At 31.9% G+C, this 24,419-nt stretch overlaps 1 protein-coding gene across 1 annotated transcript; it reads left to right on the top strand.

Moving 5' to 3' along the window:
- The first annotated feature begins 8,972 nt into the window (after positions 1-8,972).
- Positions 8,973-14,102, top strand: LOC147389056 (2-alkenal reductase (NADP(+)-dependent)-like). The gene is made up of 5 exons (XM_086419493.1): positions 8,973-9,323; positions 9,529-9,706; positions 10,535-10,701; positions 12,009-12,091; positions 13,549-14,102. Exons 1-5 carry the CDS (start codon positions 9,087-9,089, stop codon positions 13,925-13,927), a joined length of 1,044 nt encoding a protein of 347 aa, XP_086275619.1. The 5' UTR covers positions 8,973-9,086; the 3' UTR covers positions 13,928-14,102.
- Positions 14,103-24,419: the final 10,317 nt, after the last annotated feature.

The following is a 24,419-nucleotide window of genomic DNA, read 5'->3' as shown; positions in this document are numbered from 1 at the left end:
ATTTTATATAAATAATATTTTTAATTCTTTCTCTCTCATCTTCCCCAACTCGTCCAAACAGCCGACATATAAAAAACGAAAAAATTTATTTTTCTTCCGACCTTCCACCTCAGATCCCTCGCAAACGGTCGGTCCACTTTCGACGATCGTCGTAGAAGAGAAAAAGATCCGCAGCCTCGACATCTACAAAACCCACCCAACCTCTTTCCATTTCACTTTCTTTTTCATCCAATATCGTCAAAAATCAGTTGTATTTAAATACAAAAATTTCGAAACCTTGACATCGGATTTCATCCGTTTTGGGGTCAAATCGTCTTCCGACGCAGAAGGGAGAAACGTCCGCAGCTTCATTCTCTATATAACCCACCCAAATTTCTTCCGTTTTCTCGTCTTTTTCATCCCGTATAGTAAAAAATCAGCCGTATTTTTATACGGAGATTTCGTAACTTTGACCTCAATTTTCATCCGTTTGGGGGTCAAACCGTCCTCCGCCGCAGAAGGGAGAAAGGACGACCACATCGAGATCTTCGAAACCACCAAGTTGATTTCAAAATTTGATCCGTCTCGATTTATGTGCCAATTGCCTCGATTTCCATGCACGTGCTTCGATCCTTTCGCCTAGAGATTGTAAGAAACTCTCAATTTCTATTAATAATCATAGATTGTGAAAATGACATTTAAGATTTTATCGAAAATTTTTTGATGTATTTCCAAAATATAGAATTCTTTTGTTATTTCAAAAATTTACGTCAGAAATTGCATGTTTGATATGTTTAATTGTATTTTTAACAAATTATATGTGGGTAAAGTATTTTAACGGGTTATTTCCATAAATTGGGTCTTGTGCACTGCTCGGACCCGTTTTGATATAAAATCTGTATTATTTTTTAATATTATTAATAGAAATAAATTCTATAGTTAGAAAATGTGATTTAATATTCAATGAACTCATATTGAGTTGATGAATTTCAGAAAATGGATATTTTATTGAAGAGATTGAAAATTGTAAAAATTGAAAAAAGGGAAAAGGGTATGAAACGGTAAAATGTCAGAGTCACACCCAAGGGGTGATGTGTGCATTTTACATTATTGTGTTGTGTGTAGATTGGTGAACAGATATCCAAGGATAATATTACTGGTTGCATGTTTATTTACTTTCTGTTAGCGCAAGGCGCTGTTTACATTTCCGCTATGTTATTTATTTTAGGCGGGGTGGCCACACTTGCATGGTAGGAAACTGGATATCTATTCTCAACCTTATATTGTTAATTTCTCTTTTGTTTTCAACTAAAAATAATATATATATATATATATATGTAACTATTTTGTGAGTTGTTAAAGAATTTGTGAATGCTTGAAGGGATAGTGCGTCATATCATCCGGAGTGGTGTACTATCCTGGGATGTACGGTAAGGACCACCAAACTCATACGTGGTATGGGACGCGTATGAGAGTGGAGTCACAACTGGAATCTGGGATATTCCTCTCTATCTTTACCAGTGAACTTGTAATATAAAGGTGGACGTATACGAATGATTTGTATATTTGGGAATCACATGCACGCCTAATAGGCATAGACGAAGATGATTAGTCAGTGATCACTAACAATCTATAGTAGTCGAACGTTCTGACACATTGAAAAGAGACCCATTGCTTATGGTCACGTCAAACGGCCAGCCTGAGCGGGATAAATGGTCAACCAAACGTGGTAAGTGCAGCGACTGATCACAAAATCAGGAACTAAAAGCCAGAGAAGAATTGTAACATCATGTCCCGACTGGGAGCGATCCAGTCGTGAATCCCAACTCTCTAAATCCAATACTTCACCATTGTGTATTATGTATCTGTTGTTTATTTTGATATATAAAATGAAATGTATGTTTAATGTTTTCATTTGATCAATTAGATTTGTATGAAACGAAAATGTTATAGTGAGTACTGTTGATCGATGTAATGTGAGTTTTAAAACGTTTAGTTGTTCATCCTTGGCTATATGTACCAGTTAATTGTAATTTCTTCTGTAAAACTTTGATTATTTTAAAATGATTCAATATGCTTATTCGTTCATGTTAGGAGGGGTTATTGGCAGAAATTGTTTGTTTCCTTACTGGGTAACCATTGTTACTCACCCTTTCCTTCTCCATTTTTTTAGTCTCAGATTCAGAGCTTGACGAGGCAAGTATAAAGCACTAGTGATGATCATCTGGTGGGTCAGATAGACAACCAGAGTTCATCACCTGGTGAGTATTGGGGCTACAGCCCCTAATGGGTCGATTTGTCAAGGAGTATTGTAGATGTTGTTCTGAGCATTAGGACTTTGTTAGAGTGAGAAATTTTTATATAATCCTGTATATAAATTTTCTTCTTCCGCACTCTGATTTATCATACGTTATTAGACGTATATAAGCTTCCGCTAGTATTATATTTTGTATATGTATGCAGGATTGTATGTCGTTTATCAGGTGCAAGTTGAACGCCTTGGAATGCTAACATAAACAGAGGAGACCATGCCGAAATTTTGAGTTGCTACATAGTACCTCGAGATCTGACATGGGGATTTGTGTTAGTGTTCGGCGGGGTGCCACAAATTTAAAGTACCCTTTTAGATACGTGGGTTGTTGAATCCTGCAGAACGAAAGCCTACAGACTGTGGTACCGTAGCAGGGGCGAATTTCGTTTTAGGACAATGCTTTGTGCACGCCTCAATCATTTCCTTTTTATGTAATATTTTTCTATCATATTCAATTTGAAAATCAAAATATGTTCTAACTTCTTCTTTCTCTGCCGTAAGAAATCAGTATTTAGTAACAGCAGTTTCCGATTAAGTGAACCGAGGACAAGGGAACTATCGGTTCATCGGATAAGCCATTCAACTGTCGTTACTGTCTAACCCAAAAAATCCAGCCTTCAAGATCGTCCTTGTCGAATCTCGAAAGGTCGATACGAAGAGGACGACCTTGAATTCTTGTGCTGCCTTGTTGATTTTATACTTTTTGATGCGCAATGGCAATAACACGTGGTGCTTCCCACACTAGTGGTCTATCAACAACCGAACTTCAAGGGTTGTTGTTATTACTTGCATCCCTTCTTTCAACTAACAAACATCGGTGTTTAGTTTTTCAATCTGTGGCTCAATGGTGTCAAGTCTCTCACTTAACTCCTTAGTAGTCACCATATTGAATACCAAGAACATGCATTGATACCAAATGATATGATCTTTGGATCATCAGATGAAATGTTTGATCTTCCTCCGAAAAACTAATTTCTTATATTCTTGTATACAAGCTACAATTTCCTTTATAAAGGGTTTCTTGACTCCATCAATTTGGAAGGACTAAATTCCAAAAAAATAATAAAAGTTCTAATTAACTAAAGTAAAGACTCGTAAAATAAGTAACGTGTGTGAAATTCTAACATATTTTATCCAAAATTTCAGTATCTTCTATTTCCCTTTGAGAGATTTACCGTAGATAGAATATTAAGGTAGATAATTGGTTTTGAAGATGAAAAGATTGAAGATGACTGGTTTTGAGAAAAATGAAATTAAGAGTTGAAGATGAATAGATTAGAGAAAAAAAATCAAATATCAATAGGTTTAAAGGGAAAATCAAGTTTTTTTATATACAGGTTATTCGAATCCGAATTGGATATTATTGGATATCCGATAAGTTAATCGGATTCGAATTCGGATATTAATTATGAATATCCATCAGATTTTGGATTCGTATTCAGATGTCAATTTTTATTTCGGATTTGAATCCTGGTATAGGCATATCCTATTCGATTAACATTTGTTCACTAGCATTTCAATGGGGACCCATTTAAACCAAATTGAACCAAAACCAGTTCTAAGTCCCTTTTTATTTGAACAGTTTAGAGTCACATGCCTTGGAACTAGACCAATTGAGAATCAAAATCGATAAGAACCGATAAAAATCAAGAACTAAACTATTACACGAGAATTTTTTGAATGTTTTTGTTTGGGTTCCATGGATTTGAGAACCATAATTGAAACTAGTAGGAAACCAAACCTATAAAAACTAATGGTTCCGATTCTAGTTGAACCTACAAATTAACACCCCTACTTCTACCCTAGACTAGGGTTGGCAAAGGATCAGATGAAGTATATATATTTGTATATGATCCAATAATTCTATAACTGAATATATGTATCTGATAATATATCCAACTTTTATAAAACTCATACCCAAATTACGAACAGATATTCGAGTAAGATGATAGGATGCAAAAAAACTCTAATTTTGGATTATACAAGTAACTCATTTTGAATTTTCTATTTTAAATTTGAATAAATGGATATTCGAGTCAGATATGAGCATATCCGTATCCAACCCTAAATAAAATTTTTGGCAGTGTTTGGACCCTTATTTATAGAGAACATAGACAATATCCCTCCTTCCTTGATTCAATCTCCTCTTTTTAGAATATCTCGACAACATTTTAGAAAATTTTCTAGTGAGAGAATTTCTCCCATTCTTCTCAAATTGAGAGTTAAATCCCTGATATTTTGGGATTTGAGTTGGTCCGTGATTCAGTGTCCTTTCTGTGTGGTCCTGTGTCTTTTGTCTTTATACTGGCATCTTTTTTTATTTTAGAGAAGATGATTTCCTACAATCTAAATTGAACTTCAATGGCTACCACTCTCTAAATCACTATTCATATCTCTAAATCATATTCACATGATTAAAAAAATAATAAAGCTGCTATTGACAATCCAATTATACATTTTACACTCCAATTTAAATATATGAAAATAATAATCAATCATTTAAAATAATTAAAAATTAATTTTAACATAAATTAATTTTTTTATTATTTGTTTAGATTTTTATGGATTGAATTTTTTTGAAAATTAAAATATTGAATAATAATAATTGAAAATAAGTAGAGGACAAAAATTATATTTAAAAAAATTGAAGTCAAGAATGACATTTATGTAAAAAAGTAGGAACAAAATTGATATTTACATGTGATGAATAGGAAAATAGAGATCATTTCTAAATTTTTTTTCTTGTCTCCAAATCTAAAAATGTGAATAGTGAAATGGGGAGGGGTCTAATAGACTAAAAACATTGTGGAGGTAATAGTGACAGATTTTCTTATCCTTCTTATACACCGTTGTTATCTGTCATTTTCTTATCCGTCTTATACACCGTTCTTATCCGTCTTACACACCGTTCTTATCTGTCATTTTCTTATCCATCTTATACACCGTTGTTATCTGTCGTATCCACAGATTCTTTTACCCTTTGTTCCTCCCACAAGAGCAAAAACGTGGCCCCACCCCTGAAAACACCCTAAAATCAATTTTATTTCATCTCCAAAATACTTTAATCCATATTATTATATTTCTAAGTCACATCACCTACCTGTCTCAACTTCCAAACTTATTTATTCTACTAACATTATAATTCTTTACTAACAACATTCATACAATATACTATATATGAGCAATTTATTTGCTCAATTTTATATTCAACAAGTATTTTTATTAGTGATTCTTATCTTAACTCTCATGTTGTTTATTTCTAACTGTAAAATGTCGTAATGTGAATTATGTACTAGGGGTTGAATATAAAAATCATTTTACTGTAATTATATAGGTTGCAAAACTTGAAGATGTCCAATTTTTTGGGAGAAAAATGAATAGCTTTGTACCATGTGAAGTTGAGGATATTTACATAAGTTTTAGTAATATTTTAGAGTAGATTACAATTAAATCAGTGAGTATCTCAAATATTCAGCACAAAGTGTAGAGTGATATGTTTAAACCAACTTTTAAAATTCAATTGCATAGGTTCAAGGAAAAAAAAGTGGGTGATTTTTGTAAGTGTAATGATTTTCTAATGCAACTTCACAGACGAACTCAAAAACTCACTGATGTGGCACACAACTTCATATCCCAATAAACATGTGCGGTAGTTTATCCTAAGGGAAAAAATCTACGATTCTTGCACATGCCACGTCAATGAGTTATTCTGTCAGATTGAGTTAGAAAATCAGCACTCTTTCAGTAATTTAAACTTAATATCTATGGATGTACATAAATTGATTTATTTTTTATAGATCAAAGGACATTAAAATATAAATATAATATGGGTGCATTTTTTAAATTTAGAAACTTCATGTCCCCAATCCTATAATTTTTCTTCTCTTCTTATAATAGAAAATATTTGACATAAAATTAATTCTCCAATATGCAAAATTGAGGCGCCTTATCATTTTTACCAAAACTTGCTCGCAATTGAAAGTGAAAAAAACATAAGAACTTTTGGCATGTGTGAGCAATCATTTAGTGGATGTGACCTTTATAGTTCAGTCTATCCTCGAAAGCATGGGTTTTCGGGCCCACTCTATCGGTAGAAAAAAGATTTTGAACTTGACTTTGTATCTCAATATTTTCCTCGGGAGGATCTGACAATTTTGAAAAGATAGGCACAACAATGAAAGGTTTGTTGCCCAAGGGTGGCATGAGCATTCGAATATTCGGCCTGGTGCGATTTGAAAGATGAGCTTAACCTAAAAAGGTTAAGCTCAAATCGGGTGTTAACCTAGAGGTTTGATTACAATATGAGGAAGGTGTTAGGCACCTCATCTTACCTACCTAGTTGGTCGTTATTATGGTATTAGTCAAAATTAAAAAAGTTAAGATTGTTTTTTAAAATTTTTGAATTTGAGTGCTAATGAGGATGACTGGTTGAATGTATATGCATGGTAGCTTAATATATGTATGTGTGTGCACATAGTGAAAAATAAGTGAAATGTTCCACTTGCTAGATGTTTTGCTTGCTTTGAGTTGGATCATTCTAATAAGATTTCACTTTGTAATGACTCAAGCATTTTGATGAAATGAACGTGTGCTCAAAATGAGCTTATTTTTTACTAAAGAAGTTCTAAGAAGACTTCCCTTATTTGGAAGTATCTTTGGAACCTTCATCTTATATGATGTACGAGTAAGTGTGTGTAAACGGTGAATGCAAACTACTGTTCCCTAGAGAATTTCTTATGGACTTAAAGGGGGAGATTACCTCACATGGATTGATTACTATGTAGCACTCTTACCAAAAAAGTCTTTATACTACATGATACATGCAAGTATTCTAAGAGGAACTTATTATAAACTTGGAGGGGGAGGTTACCTCTCATAGAGGGATTATTTGATTTTAATTTGTTGTTTTATGTGTTCGAAAGAATTTTTCCAAGTTTAATGTAAGCTCTAAGGATTTTTTTTATATTAGGGGTATTTTGGTAATTTGATTATTTTTTATGAATTTTTCTCGTAAAATTTTTTTTTGTCTCAAAATGATGATTTCTATATTTTTGGGTCATATTTTCCTAGCATAACATAGTTTCTAAAATTTTGCTCACTTGAAATATCTCATCCGAATTTTGGAAATACATCTAGTAACAAATAAAAAATATTAGAATATTCATCTATCATTGGAAACCGTCACAATTAGGTTAACGAGTTGATTAATCAGGCGAATGCAAAAATGAAGTGTCTACAACATGGTCAGTTTAAATTGAATGCCATGGAATTCATGTGGTTATTAAAGAAGATTAGAAGGGTATAAGAGTAAACTACCTCTAATGAGTCTCAACAAATTAGAATTAATGGAGTAATTCACCTTAAATGGGGATCAAGATTAAGGGAATGAATAGTTTACCAAAGGACCCTAGGTGGGAGAGAATTATAAGGTTTAAGGTATGGGTAATGAGGTAATTAGAAAGTGATTAAGTGAGAAAATTTTCAAATTGAGAGGGTGGATGAGGTTATTTCCTGGGAAAAATCTCATGCACACATGGGTTCTTCAATTGCCAAACCGAATTGGATGTACGTCAGGAATGGCCAAAGCAAATTATACTTGTGTAATACACAACAAATGTCAAAACAAAATATAGCTTGGCCATGTGTTCCGAACGGCTAGGCTATGTTTATGCTTGGCCATTTGGTCTATATGGCTAGGTAAAAATCAATTTTGTTGACATTAATTGATTTCCCTTGATCGATTTGAGTGGGTCCTACTCAATTGGTCGAAATTTTCTCTATTTGATCCTTGATGCAAAATTCGAACATCTCTCGGATTTGTTTGATCAAATAGAGGTGTCTACACAAGTATCTTAGAAATCCTAATTATGTGAGCAACATGTACTGAAAATTCTTACATTCTCCTACTTAGCCCATATGATCAAAACTTTTTTTTTTAAATTTGAAATTTGACTTTTCTTGATTTAACCTTTTAAATACTATAAACATGTTCATGATTTTTTGAAAAATATTTCAACCAAGTTTTTTTTTTGTTGTTGCAAGTTAATCATTGTAATACTGCAATTAATCAAGACTACTAATGCTAGTTATGGGAATGTAAAACACTCTATTCTATGCACTACAACTAACGACACATTCTTGATAAGATCGAGTGAGCTAACACATTTACTTCGAGGATCAAAAGGGCTAAGAGTTCTTATTTTAGTTAGATTTTCTAACCTGTCAAGAAAATTGATAAATAATAGAATTTTTTATTTTATTTCTCATTTATATTAACCAATTATAGTATTTCAATTAGGAATGGAACTATGGAAAAACCAAACACTAGGTTAACTACTAAAAAATATTACAAAAGAGGGTAAAGGTTTTATCCTAGAAGTTGAAGAGGATAACTAATTTTTTAAATAAAATTCAAGGGATTTAAAGAGGTGTTCGTGTAGGATGAAGAAGCATTAATTAAGGCCATTTTATATTAGTCTTTTTGGGAAGACTAGATCAAACAATTATGTCATTCTTTGTAATTTTAGGGCTATCTATAAAAAGGTGCCAAAAAAAATTCTTAATTTATTTGATGGAATCTTTGGTTTAACCCTTAAACCGATTTTTGAGGTATCAAAAGTTAAGATTCTTTTTACCTAACAAACAAACTCTCTAAGTATATTCATTTGTCCTTTGTTAAAGGGAAGAACCTCATGTTAATATATTTCCAAATTGTTTCATTTGTAGTTCCTCCTGTTCTTCTTTTTCTTCTTCTTGGAAATCTTATCTAATCTAATTCAACAAAAGGAAATCTGTGATGGAAGTGACTAACAAGTATGTAATAATGAAGCACCACTTAGAGGATGAACCCCCCAAAGAATCCGACTTCGAGTTCAAGACTGCTACTCTTGCTCTATCCGTCGAATCTGGGTCCAACAATATTTTAGTGAAAAATCTGTATGTATCCATCGACCCTTACCAGTTTAATCGAATGAAGAAATATAGCTCCTCTCAAAGTGCAAGTAGCTTCTCTGTTGGCCTTGCACCTGGCCAGGCGAGTCTCTTCATCACTGCCTCTACAAATTTCTACTTTCTTCAAAATTATTAAAACATACAGTAAAAATACTTCTTTAAGTGTATTTGTGTGTGTGTGTGAAAATGATGTAATTATATCTGTAAATTATATTTTATAGAATCATGAAGGAACATTTTTTGGAAAATTTTTAATATATGTTTGTTTGATTGAACTGTAAAAACAGGTAATTGATAGTTATGGTATTGGAAGAGTGGTGGAATCGGCAAACCCTGGATTCAAAAAAGATGATCTGGTTGTAGGGATGATAGGGTGGGAGCAGTACAGCTTGGTCCCAGGAGTAAACATGATCAGGAAATTAGAAACCACTGAATTTCCATTGTCTTACCATGTTGGAATTTTAGGTACTTTTAATAACAATAATAAAGAGAAATTTACCAAAACGGTACAGTTTTCATAATTAATTACCAAAACGGTTAATTGTAGCAATTAATTCCTAAAATGGTAATTTTACCATTTTCAGAATTAATTTTTTTTACCAAAACGGTAAAACAGTAAAACGTAATTTTTTTTACCGAAAATACCCTTTTTTTTATTTTACATATGTATTTACCATTTTAACCTTAGAATTAAATTAAAATCTAACTAAATCTTTCTCTTCTTTTTAATCTTCCCAACACTAAATAGAAATATGAGAGAGAAGAGGATTTTTTTCGTAATTTTAGTCAAAAAAATAAAAAACGGTATTTTCGATAAAAAAAAAATTATATTTTACTGTTTTTACCGTTTTGATATAAAATATTAATTTCAAAAATGGTAAAATTACCATTTTCAAAATTAATTGCTACAGTTTACCATTTTGATAAATAGTCAAAATATGGTGCATGTTTTGGTAAATTTGCCAATAAAAAAAACTATTATTATTTTTATTCTTTTGAAAAATCAATTAATAGGCCTTTCAATGTTTCTAAATGCACCCCTGAGGTTTGGGGGGATATCATATAGTAAAAAATTTCTTCCTAAATTAATGCCCCCTCACACCAATAAAATGGCAAACTCAGATTGTTGAGATCAACTATTCAAATCGTTCATCTCAATAATTTGAATCGTTGATCTCGATGATTCATGTTAATACGTCGAGAGATCGATGATGAACGTGACATCAATCTCAACAATTCAAATGTTGATCTCCATGATTCATAATAATCTTCTTTTTTTTTTTTTTTGGGCAGCGTTCAGTGGACTTACAGCTTATGCTGGTTTTTACAATGTATGTAAACCCAAGAAAGGGGAAAGAGTGTTGGTATCAGCGGCTTCTGGATCAGTGGGAAACCTCGTCGGACAGTTCGCCAAGTTGTTTGGTTGCTACGTGGTTGGCTGTGCCGGAAGCAAGGAAAAGGTCCCATTCCTTTATTTTCATTTTCTTTTCATATGAAAACCTAAGGTTCTAATTTCTTAGGTTGGCTGTGCCGGAAGCAAGGAAAAGGTCCCATTCCTTGATTTTTGGATCTTATATATGAGTCAATTTGGAGATATGGTTGTCAATATAGGTCATATTATACTCAAAATCTAATAAAATCCCATCCAACAACTTTGGATCCGATTCATTAAGTTCCCGATCTCATGTCTTATTGAATTAGTTCTGGATCAATCATTTCCCAATCTGATGGTGACCTAATTCGATAAAATTTATAAATTATATTATATTTTATTTTAAAATACATGAAGTTTATTTATGTTTTTGAATATAAAATCAAGTTTCGTCCAATTAGGCTAGTCAGACTCTTCTATTTGTTTGTACCTTGTGAACTTTGAGAAGATATAGAATATTGAAATATTTCTCTATAATTAGTAATTATTATTAATTAATTATATTATAAAATAATAAATATAAATATCTTAAATAATTTTTTTTTAAAATACCCTATTTACCCATTTACCCAATGGGTACCCGGTGGAGAGCCATCCCCTAAGGGGTCTTTAAATTGACTATCCAGAACTGACCTAAAAATTAATCAAGTCTCTCATAATGGATCCAAAATCGATTAACCGATTCAGGTACATCGGGCAATTGGGTACTGTTGACACTCCTAAGAAAAAAGTGATTGATTTCATTTTCAAAGTTAAGGTTAAGATCTCACTAACTTTTTTATTTTATTTTTTGGACTTTTGTTTTCAAATGCAATCTATATACCACATAATATAGAGGATTGAGGTATCCTTAGGGCCATGTGGCAGTTCACAATGATGGCCTCGTTCCAGACTTTACATGACTCTTTGGTCCATTCTACATTATTTTTATTATATTATCAGATTGAGAGACATTGTTCATCCAAACCAACCTGATTTAACAGATCTAATCCTTTTCGGATTCACTCATTATAAGAACTCGAATGCAAGACCCAAGTTATTGGATAGAAAAGAAATGGAATTTTTTTTAATCTAATTCATTCCACTTTCCAGACTCCAGACCCAATTATCAGATTGAAAAGAATTGAATTTTGGATCTAATTGGATCCATTAACCACTAACCCGACTAAGATCGACTTCCTCCTACATCACTATGACTCTACAAAAAATGTTTGTTTATTTATTTATTTCTTTTACTTCTTTCTAATCTGTATCGGTGGCTATAGAAGAGAAGAAAGGGGTTTTTTTAAATTGTCGATATTTAATTGTCTAACATTTGATTAATGTGAGTTGTAGGTAGAGATACTTAAAGAGAAGCTTGGTTTTGATGATGCATTCAACTACAAGGAAGAACCTGATCTCAAGTCAACTCTTAAAAGGTTAGAATTCTTTCTCTCTCTCAAAGTGATAACTTTTTTTTTTTTTTAAAGTAATATGCCCTATTAAATTTGGTGATATTTGGTTTATGCGTTATAAAATGCAATATTAAATTTACTTACAATATTATAAGTCAACATCCTCTTTATTTTTTATTTTTTTATTTTTTTATTTTTATGAATTAATATTAAAATTTTGATTTAGTAATTTAAGTTTTCAAAGGTAATTTTGAATAGAATCAAAATTTAACCATTAATTTATCAACGAAAAAGGAATGTTGACTTTTGGGTCAAAGTTAAACTTAAACTTGGATTAGGGGTTGTTAAACTTAATATGACCAATTTCAGAGAGGATATTACTAAAATACAACCATATAATTTACCCATAAAGAAGCTACACATTGAGCATAATTGCACGTTACATCATCAAGCAAAATAGTTAAAGTTTGGAAGGAATACATTGCTCATCTAAGATGATTGAAATGCCTTTTTAAGTGTTTATTCTTGCAACATAACCAGCGGCCACCCTTATGCCAATAAAATTCAAAGGAACAAAACATGAACGACTTTTGCCTAGGTGACAAGCTAAATAAATAAAATACATATCAAATAAGAATTAATATTGGCAAAGATACTCTTAATAATGTTAGAGGAGTCTGCAATGACCTTAATTCACTGAAAATTCTTGATATATTAAATTTTAAGGCTTCCTAAATGACGAGCTACTCTATAAAAGAAGTACAACTCGAATCACACCCGCTCCAAGCTAAAAAATGTAATGATAAATAAATAAATAATGCTCAAAATGACCTATAAACTCACTGATGTGGTAGGTGCAAGAACCGTAGATTTTTCCCTTGGGATACACAACATGTGTAGTTGTGTATTCTAAGGGGAAAAATCTATGGTTCTTGTAGGGTACACATCAGTTGAGTTACAAAATCATTACACTTCTTGTTATTTGATGGAAGGGTGTAATAGGTAAGATTTTCTCTTCATAGTGGAATTGATTTGGATGTGTGGAAGTGCATACCTCTATCTTGAGGGAACCACATAAATCTAAGTTTTTGTGTATGTGATTGCATCTTGGTTTAATTTCTTCTTTATTGTTCTTGGATTGGTTTCTCTACACCAGTTATCCCCATTCTTTTAATGCCAAACCTAGAAAGAATTGATTTCCATACCAAACAACTAAGCAGAAATAAAAAATAAATGGTGTTTTTTCCAATTCGAATGATGCCAACACAATACATAGAATATTTTTTTCGTGATTCCTTGATCCAAAGGGTAGATACTAAGTTATTGAATTATACAAGATCATGTTTTGAGCCCGATATGGGCCATTATCAATCCTATGATGGATCCTAGTTGGTTTGCATCAAATTCACATGTTTTGCCAACTTGACTCCAAGCCAATGTAGATCAATTCTTTTACTATGTCATTATTTTTGTCTTAACAGGTACTTTCCTGAAGGGATCGACATATATTTTGATAATGTTGGTGCAGAGATGCTAGAAGCGGCAGTTGCCAACATGAACAGCTTGGGTAGAGTTGCTGTTTGCGGTGTAATTTCCGAATATGCAGACTCTGGAAAGCGAGCTGCACCCAATATGCTAGATGTGGTATACAAGCAGATAACAATCCAAGGTTTTTTAGCTGGTAATTATATGCACATATTCGATGATTTCATTTCCACAACCACTGATTATCTCCGAAATGGAAAGATACAGGTTCTTGAGGACATATCTCATGGTGTGGAAAGCATCCCTTCTGCTTTTGCAGGACTCTTTCGTGGATACAACATTGGAAAGAAGATAATTAAAATTGCAGATAATTAAATTTGGAGAATTTTACAACTTTGTTTTATGAGTTATTATGTTATTTTTTTTCATCCACTAAGAACATGATTCAAGGTAACTTATGTTTTAAATATCTAATTCGCATCTTATCTCCCAAGAATACTAGGTTGATTCCACGGAGTCATCTCATCGTGGGTGAGATAAACTGTTTAACTCAATTTATTATCATTTATTAATATAAGTTTATATTTATGTAAGAGAAACATTTTCCTTACTAATAAAAAAATAGGCTTACCAATAAAATAAAAAACATTGTCCTTACTAACTTAGTAAGCTTTTAAGTCTTACCAGGGTATGTTTTGCTCAAATGGATTACCACATTGGCAATCCAACACCATAATTGTAATGTCTTAGAAATTCATTATGTATTTCAAGAAATTCTGATTAATGATTAAGTTTGGTCACTTAAAAATAATTTTTTTAGAAAATGATTATTAAAAAAATCTGAGAGCACCTTGAGATTCATATTGAAAAATTATCTAAAATAGATTACAAGTTTGTAAAAAAAACGGAGCTCGAGATATAGATTTTTTTAACAAAATAAAATAAATTCGAAAATAACTTGTACGTCCTTGAGTCACTATAAATACTAAAGTTAGAGAAAATTTACATAACCTTTTATCTCTTCTCCAAACTAAAATCCTAACCCTAAACTTCCTTGAACTAGAAACTTTGATGTGAAGACCGTAAACTGAGATTCAAGGCTTGATGAAAGAAAAGAAAATTTTGTCTTGTCAAAGACTTCAAATTGATCCAAGAAAAAATGTATTTTGGTCGAAAAGAAATTTTCAATGTCAAACAAAAGCAATCGTTTGGAGTTGATCCTTTGTAGAAAAAGCAATCAAGTAAGATCTCTTACCTTTTACCTTTTAGTTATACAGTTTTTCATAGAAAATTACTTTTGATTTATGATCTCGATTATGATTTTAATTTAGGGTCATTCTTTAAAAAACATGCAAGATTAGATGATTAAGACTCGTATATCTGATTTTTAAAGATTGAAAAAAAGTTACTTTCCATAGTTTTTATGATTATATTGTATTTGAAAATTTTGAAAAAAAATTTGGATGAATTTGAGAAAAATTTGGAGATGTTTAGAAGAAAAGTATCGAAGTTGGTTCATCTTTATAGACACTCCATTTTTTAATCTACCTGATTCAACAATTCGTCACCCATTTGCTTAGATTCCTAATGATGAAGAATATGCGAAGAAGTCAAAAATTTGTGTGAGTCCCTATTTCAATTCTCTCTCATTTTTCCCAGTCTTTGTGATTTCATCTCTCTCTTACTTGGCACGCTTGACATAAAAATTAATCACTCTCAGGATCACTATACCCTACACTCGAATTAGCAAGTATATACACTTAGGTTCGTTAAACATTTCAAAAACCTAGGGAACTCGCAACCATGGGAGATGTGACCTCGAGACTTAGAAACAATCATATTCGACTAAAAGAAGTCACTCGCCAAAATTTATAAGAATTGACAAAATAACAAAAATACCCCTCACGACTTAGAAACAATCTTATTAGACTAAAAAAAGTCACTCATCAAAATTTATAAGAATTAACAAAATAAAAAAAATACCCATCATAAGTCCCACACCTCCAAAATGTCTCAAAAGTACTTGCATTACCCTCAGAATATGATTTCGAGTTTAACAAAAGTAAAATCGATGAAAAGGAAGATGTTTATGAAAAATTACAAAAATGACCAAAATATCTCTTGATATTCAAAAAAAAAAATTTAGAAACCTTGATTTGTAGGAAACGTGATTAAAAATAAATTTCTGACAATATTCATATACATCAAGAAAATCTAAATATCCCATATTTAGGGGCACCAAATTTTTTCACATGAAATGATAAGATTTTTCATATAAAATGATTATTTTCGCCACATGGAATGACACCGATTGACCACATAAAATGACGATTTTTATTACACGGAACAAATTGAAATATTAATTAAGAAATTTGATATCTAACCCTCATCGATTAAAATTTAAATTTTTATTTAATACACCCCAATGTGAAGATGAAATATTAAATCAAAATAAGGAAGGGAACTAATAATATTAAATTGACACATCAAGTTAATCAATTGCTGACCAATTAACTAATCTAATTCAAGGATTCTAGACCAATCAATTCTAATTAAAATATTCATTCAACGAATGAGAATAAAGATTCACCAATAGAGACAAATTAAGTCTAAGCCGTCGAGTTACCATAGGTCGTGAGATGTATCAAATCACCACCCCTTCCATTCTCCACACTCATACACATAACATCATTTTTATTTCTTAATAAATATATATAACAGTATCTACTAAAGTTATTAATAAAAGTAATAAAATATATTTTACCACCTTTAGTTAGTATACCATTTAATTCGCATAAATATAAATGTATTAATTCTAAGATAGTAGAAGTTATCTCTACACTACGATATGATTTTTTTACTATTTTAGACTGAATACAAATATGACATTTATCATTATTTTCCTTATTAAACTTAGGTACTAAGTTTAAATTCATCATATTCTTGAAAATTTAAATGTCTTAGTCTAGTATGCCACAAATCAAAAGACTCAACAATATAAGCAAAAGTGTTATCATTGATTATATTCAATTAATCATACTGTTTACAACATACCTTTTGCCAATGAAAATTTCATCTTTGGTCAAGATCAATTTTTCAAAATAAAAAACTAACTTGAATCTATTTTTGTCCAACATACAAATAAAGATTAAATTCTTCCTAATTTCTGGAGCATGTAGAACATCTTTTAACAAGAGAATTTTTCAAAAAGTTACTTTGAATTCCACAGTATCGTAGCCCACAATCTTGATTGTAGAAGAATTTCTCATGTAAAATTGTCCTTCATCTTGAGTTTTATAAGATTCGAAAATAGATTTATCAAATGACACATTTCGTGTTGCACCTGAGTCGATCCACCAATGTCTTTTTGTTTCAACTATATTTACTTCATAAACAACAGCAACCACTACATCTCCTACCATGTTAGATTCAATTTTTTATTTGTTACTTTGATGTTTTCTACAATCTCTTGCAAAATGTCCTTTTTCCCCACACACATAACAGTCGTATTCATTCTTTTTTAATTGACCATGATCATTTTTTTTAATAAGTTTCTCAAATGATTTTCTATTAGAGGCTTGTTGTATTTTTCTTTTATTGAATTATAAACTTAACTATACGAGCCTTAATAGATTCAAAGTTATCATCCTTTCTATCTCTGATCTTATTTTCTTCTTCTATTTTTAAACCTTTGAAAATCTCATCTAGAATTTGCAAATTCTTATTGCAAAACAGCGTTTTTCTATAATCTTTCTAACTGGATGGTAATTTAGAGATAATTGCACCCATTTGGAAACTTTTAAAAAGTTTAATATTTTCTTCATCCATCTTAGTAACAATAAATTGCAACTTTTGAACTTGTTTAAGAATAGATTTATTCTCTGTCATTTTAAAATCGAAGTATTTAGAAACTAAAAAAGCTTTTGTACTCGCATCTTCAATTAAATACTTCTTCTATAGTCTCATAATTCTTTGGCAGTTGTGTATTTGCAAAATGAGTTGAACAATCTGTCAATCATCACATTGATTACATGGTATCTGTAAAACCCCGAATTTTTTAATTCGTATCTCGAGGAATAAATAAATAGTGGAATTTTAAGAAAATCTTGAAAGTGGGACTTAAGGTAAAACTGTAGGACCTTGTTCTGATCATTTTTAATGGAATTTGACCTCACCATTGGATTCAAAATGATCGAAAAACATACTTTAGCCTGTAAGCACGCTCAAATGCGAGTCCAAATATAAAAGTTACAAAATCCTCGATTATCGGGTCGGACCAGGCTAAAATAGTAACTTTTTGTTGGAGTAATAATTTTTAAAATTCGATCATACCATTGGTTTCATAACGAAAAATTATTCAATATAGACTATTTATTTGTCATTTTTGGAGATCAGGAAGTTGAATTATCGCCAAAAACGAAAACGACATCAAGTTTATGGGTCACGTCAGGCCAAAAATGTAATTTTTTGATGGAGACATAATTTGTAGAAATTGACTATACCATTAGATCCGGAATGAAAAGTTAGGCGAAATAGAGTATTCGTTTGTCAGTTTTGGAGATCGAATGACCAAGTTATCGTCGATCAAAACAATAGGCGAAATACCGAATTCGTCCCAAATATTATATAAATAATATTTAAATTTTTTTTTTAATCTCATCTTCCCCACTCGTCCAAACAGTGCGAAAAAAAAAAACGAAAAAAAAAGAAATTTGTTTTCCCTCCGATTTTTCCACTTCAGATCTCTCGCAAACGGTCCAATTTCGACGATCGCCGCAGAAGAGAAAAAGGTCCGCAGCTTCGTTCTCTACAAAACCCACCCAAGCTATCTTCATTTCACTTTCTATTTCACCCGATATCGTCAAAAATCAGCCGTATTTGGATACGGAAATTTCGAAATTTTGACCTCGGATTTCGTCCGTTTCGGGGTCAAATCGCTTTTCGACGCAGAAGGGAGAAACGTCCGCAGCCTCATTCTCTACATAACCCAACCAAGTTCCTTCCGTTTTCTCGTCTTTTTCACACCGTATAGTCAAAAATCAGCCGTATTTTTATACGGAGATTTTCGTAACTTCGACATCGGTTTTCATCAATTTCGGGGTCAAACCGTCTTTCGCCGTAGAAGGGAGAAGAGACGAGCACATCGAGATCTTCAAAACCACCGGGCCAGTTTCGAAAATCAGCCGCTTCGAAGTTTGGTCCGTCTCGATTTCCGTGTCGTTCGCCTCGATTTTCGCACCAATCGTCTCGATTTCCGCGCACGTGCTTCAATTCCGTCGCCTAGTGATTGTAAGGAACTCTGAATTTCTATTAATAATAATAGATTGTGAAAATTGCATTTAGGATTTTATTGGAAAAATTTGGATGTATTTTCGAAATATAGAATTCTTTGTTTATTTCAAAATTCACGCTAGAAATTGCATGTTTGATATGTTTAATTGTATTTTTAACAAATTATACGTGGGTAGAGTATTTTAACGGGTTATTACCATAAATTGGGTCTTGTGCACTGCTCGGACCCCGTTTTGATATGAAATTTGTATTTTTTTTCAATATTATTGATAGAAATAAATTGTATAGTTGAAAAATGTGATTTAATATTCAATGAACTCATATTGAGTTGATGAATATCAGAAAATGGATATTTTATGAAGAGATTGAAAACTGTAAAAGTCGAAAAAAAGGGAAAAAGGGTATGAAATGGTAAAATGTCAGAGTCACACCCGAGGGGTGATGTCTGCATTTTACGTTGTTGTGTTGTATGCAGGTTGGTGAACGGATATCCAGGGATAATGTTACTGGTTGCATGTTTATTTACTTTCTGTTAGCGCGAGGCGTTCTGTTATGTTATTTATTTTAGGCCGGGTGGCCACACTTGCATGGTAGGAAACTGGATATCTATTCTCAACCTTGTATTGTTAATTTCTTTTTTATTTTCAAATAAAAATAATATACATATGTAGCTATTTTGTGAGCTGTTAAAGAGTTTGTGAATGCCTGAAGGGATAGTACGTCATATCATCCGGAGTGGTGTACTATCCTGGGATGTACGGTAGGGACCACCAAGCTCATACGTGGTATGGGACGCGTATGAGAGTGGAGTCACAACTGGAATCCGGGTTTATTCTTCTCTATATTTACCAATGAACTTGTAATGTAAAGGTGGTCGTATACGAATGGTTTGTATATTTGGGAATCACATGTACGCCTGATAGGCATAGACGAAGATGATTGGTCAGTGATCACTAACAATCTATAGTAGTCGAACGTTCTGACACATCGAAAAGAGACCCATTGCTTACGGTCACGTCAAACGGCCAGCCTGAGCCGGATAAATGGTCAACCAAGCATGGTAAACAGCGACCAGCCACAAAATCAGGAACTAAAAGCCAGAAAGGAATTGTAACATCATGTCCCGACTGGGAGCGATCCAGTCGTGAATCCCAACTCTCTAATTCCAATACTCCACCATTGTGTATTATGTATCTGTTGCTTATTTTGATATATAAAATGAAATGTATGTTTATTATTTCCATTTGATCAATTAGATTTGTATAAAAAGAGAATGCTATAGTGAGTACTGCTGATCGATGTAATGTGAGTTTTAAAATGTTTAGTTGCTCATCCCTGGCTATATATACCAGTTAATCGTAGGTTTCTTCTGTAAAACTTTGTTTATTTTAAAATGATTCAGTATGTTTATTCGTTCATGTTAGGAGAGGTTATTGGCAGAAATTGTTGCTTCCTTACTGGGTAACCATTGTTACTCACCCTTTTCTTCTCCATTTTTTTTTAGTTTCAGGTCTGAAGCTTGGCGAAACAAGTGTAGAACAAGAGCGAGGATCATCTGGTTGGTCAGATAGACAACCAGAATCCGTCACCTGGTAAGTATTAGGGCTATACCCCCTAGTGGTGTCAGTTTCTCCAGGTAGTCTTATGGATTCTGTCTTGAGTGTTAGGAATTATGTTAGAGTGATGAATTTTGTATAATCCTGTATATAATTTTTCTTCTTCCGCACTCTGATCTATCGGACATTATTAGACGTATATAGGCTTCCGCTAGTATTATATTTTGTTTGTTATATGCAGGATTGTATGTCGTTTATCAGGTGCATGTTGAATCGCCTTGGAATGCTAACATAAACAGGGGAGACCATGCCGAAATTTCGAGGTGCCACCTCGTACCTTGAAATCTGACATGGGGATTTGTGTTAGTGTTCGGCGGGGCGCCACAGTATCGACAATCCAGATCATCTTCTTGTTATTTTTGTTGAGTGTCGATTTGTTTAGAAGTTGCATCTGTTGAAATAGTTGGATATGTTATTGTAAGAACATATGCAACCTTAAATTGACGAAACATAAATGAAAATCTTCTGTTGCCATTGTTTGAAATTCAACCCATCAAAACGATCAAGTTTCACAAAGTCTTGATTAATAAACTTGATGTTTTGTGTCATTAGAGTAATATTTTGTTGTCTGTAAATTGTTAGAAAAATAGAACTTGAAAATAAAGAGAAAAATTACTCTGAGACATGTAGTAATCTACGTTGTCTTATAGATAACAGACTCCCCTACTCCAATTGAACATGGAGATGCAGATGAGTTGCTAACGAACTTGTCTTCAGGATACAACAAAGCTCAATTTTATCACAACTGTATATTTCATCAAAATTTGCACTATTTTGAGAAAATCTTTCACACAAAATCTTGGATACATGAATGCATTTTTGTAGAAAGTTAGCAATTTTTAATTTATCCATCTCTCTCTCTCTCTCTCTCTTATATTAATAAAAAATAACTATTAAAATTTTCATATAGCTAAAAGTCATTCGGAGCTCTCAATGAGAGTCTTTGGAATGAAGAAAGAGTTGAGAATATGTTCTTATTTATAGATTTAAAAATCCCTCCAAAAAATTTAGAAAACAATTTGGGATTTACAAATTATTTGAAAAAAGAGCCAAAAAGTACTTTTACAGTCTTCAATCTATGTGAAAAGCTATCAACCAATAAAAATATTTTAAATAAAAAATACTTACTTTTACTTTAACAAAAAAGTACACCAATCATAAAGTAACTTCAAATATCATTTTAAAACAAATTAAATTAATTTTATTTGAATCAATTCTAAATAAATATTAATCAACATTTATTTTAACAATAAGTAGATACTAAAAAAAGAAACTACTACCAAATGGATCTATGGGAAAATTTAAAGCTAGGTTAGTAGCTAAAGGGTTAAAACAAAAAAAATATTAATTTTTTCGATACCCATTCTCTTGTGACTAGGATTACATCTATTAGATTGTTAATTGCTATTGGTACTATCCATAACTTACTTATTCACCAATTGGACGTAAAAATCACTTTTCTAAATGGAGAATTAGAAGAAAAAATTTATATGGATCAACCCGAAGTATTTAAAACTCTTGGGCAAGAATATAAGGTGTGCAAGTTAATTAGATTCTTATATGATTTAAAACAAGTACTTAAATAATGACAAAAAATTTGATAAATTTGTTTTGCCAAAAGATTTTAAAATAAATAAAAGTGATAAATGTATCAATAAATATGTAAATGATGTTTGTGTGATAATTTGTCTCTATGTGGATGATTTGTTGATTTTTGGTATTAACTTAGAGATTGTAAAAGAAATCAAAATTTTATTATCTCATAATTTTGATATGAAAGACCTTGGAGAAGCAAATGTAATTTTAGGAATTAAAATAACTATAACTACGTACTAATGGTATTTGTTTAGATCAATCTCATTATATTGAAAAAATTCTAAAGAAATATAACTTCTTTGAGTGTAAGCCTGTGTGTATCCCTTTTGATCATAATATTACTCTTTCCTAATCAAGGTGATAGTATTAATAAAAAAGAATATGCTAGTATTATAGGTAGTTTGAGATATGCTACAGATTGCACTAGACGTGACCTAGCTTATGCAGTAAGTGTGCTTTGTAGATTTACTAGTAATCCTGATATTGAACATTAGAATGCTATAACTAGAGTTATGAGATATTTAAAAAGAACATTAAACCTTGGCATCCATTATCAAAGGTTTCCCCTTGTCCTTGAAAGGTATAGTGATGCAGATGGAATACTCTTTCAGATGATTCCAAAGCCATTGATGGATATATTTTTAACATCAGTGGAGGAGTAGTTTCTCAGAAGTCCAAGAAACAAACTATCATAGCTCAATCTACAATAGAATCTGAGTTTAAAACATTGGAAACAGCTAGTGAGGAAGCATGTTGACTTCGAAGCTTACTATTTGATATTCCTATCTGGGATAGGCCCGTTCATGTTATACTTTTACATTGTCATAGTAATATTGTTGTTGGTAGAGTGCAGAATCATTATTACAACAATAAGTTGTGACAAATTTGTAGTAAACACAATATTGTGAGAGATTTATTATCTAGTGGCACTATAAACATATATTTTGTACGATTGGGAGACAATCTTACAGATCTCTTGACTAAAAGTTTATCAAGGGAAAAGGCGAGGAACACTTCTAAGTGGACGGGGCTTAAGACCATAGAAATCATGGTTTCAAAATTGGTTTGAAATTGAGATGTATTGCCCAAGTCGTCTCGGTATTAGGCATGGACGAGACGGATAAGTCAATTTTTCGAACTAGATTTAAAACCTCACATTCATTTTTCAAATTTTTGAACAAGACGTCTCAAACGTATAGGAAAACTCATCTGAGATTACTCAGTATTTGGCATGGATGAGACGAGACACGAAACTGAGTTTTAAAATCATGATAGAAATGTGAGTCATCTATGATGGATACCCTACCTAGGGATTGGAGATTCCAAGAACTAGGTTCAAAGGGAAAAACAAGTCATAGAATTACATGATATATTTATAACGCACTCAAAGACTTGTTTCCTTAATCATCCCATTTTTAAAATTATGCATAAGATCTTTTAGTGAGATTTAGGTTGAGTTTATAAAAACTCTTAATGAATGGCTATAACTCATTTTGAGTAGAGTCTATAGTTGCAAGAAGGCTCTTAATAGTCTCACCTATTAAGTATGGAAGTGTGGCTGCTTCTTATAGGAATTTGGACTAATTCTCTAGAGCACTTATGAATATTGGGATAAAAGCACAATGATGCAATGTGCTGACTTTGAAATCTTCATCAAGCGAAACTATGTGTATAATGTGTTTGTAGTAAACTCATGGATTTTAGTTCAAACATAATCACTCAAAATTCTTATACTCTAAAGATATTAACACTATGTGAAAGTTTAAGTCTAGATACACTTTCCATTGTCCGAGTTTTAATTTTATTTTATTAAAATTAATGGGAGATTTTTAGTTTTTATTTTATAAAATAAAATATTAATTCCTTTTTTATCCTTTTGTGTAAAACTCCTTTATTTTTCAAATTGTTTCTTTGGTTTCAGACCATTGGTTTTATAACAGTTAAAAGCCATTTGAATGGTTTCTTCCTCCAGTCATTCACGCCTTTTGGGACTCATCAAATTTGATGAGTTTTTTTTTCCTACATATAGTCTATAGTTCTTTCATTCCTAAGAAGTGTTTTTGTTATACTAAAATAGAAATAGTATTGCACCAAGATCTTATATTCAAAACTTTAAATTATTTTTTTTTCTTTTAATTCGGACAAAGGAGTGAAAGTAAAGTTTCTATTCTCCATCCCGGCAAGGATTGAGAATTATAATGTATGTAAAAGTGGGTTATTGTATCTTAGGAACATCATGCATGCCTTTTAATTAATTAAGTAGAGACTTGAAACATCTTTTGAGCGACCTAGTCTGTGCCTCAACCCGGTTCATCTTCAATTTTGTTTTCTTTATAGGTTATAAAAGCCATCCAGATTACAAG

The sequence above is a fragment of the Akebia trifoliata genome, chromosome 12, assembly GCF_017979445.1.
Source record: "Akebia trifoliata isolate Shusen 1 chromosome 12, ASM1797944v1, whole genome shotgun sequence".
Taxonomy (NCBI): Eukaryota; Viridiplantae; Streptophyta; class Magnoliopsida; order Ranunculales; family Lardizabalaceae; genus Akebia; species Akebia trifoliata.
This window is presented reverse-complemented; position numbering and strand designations above follow the sequence as displayed.

What these genes read in the sequence shown, in the direction of transcription:
- LOC147389056 (XM_086419493.1), top strand. Translation starts at nt 9,087, where the DNA reads ATGGAAGTGACTAACAAGTATGTAATAATGAAGCACCACTTAGAGGAT. An exon ending in TTGGCCTTGCACCTGGCCAG is followed by an intron (nt 9,324 to 9,528) that starts GCGAGTCTCTTC and finishes CTGTAAAAACAG; the next exon opens with GTAATTGATAGTTATGGTAT. An exon ending in CTCAAGTCAACTCTTAAAAG is followed by an intron (nt 12,092 to 13,548) that starts GTTAGAATTCTT and finishes TTGTCTTAACAG; the next exon opens with GTACTTTCCTGAAGGGATCG.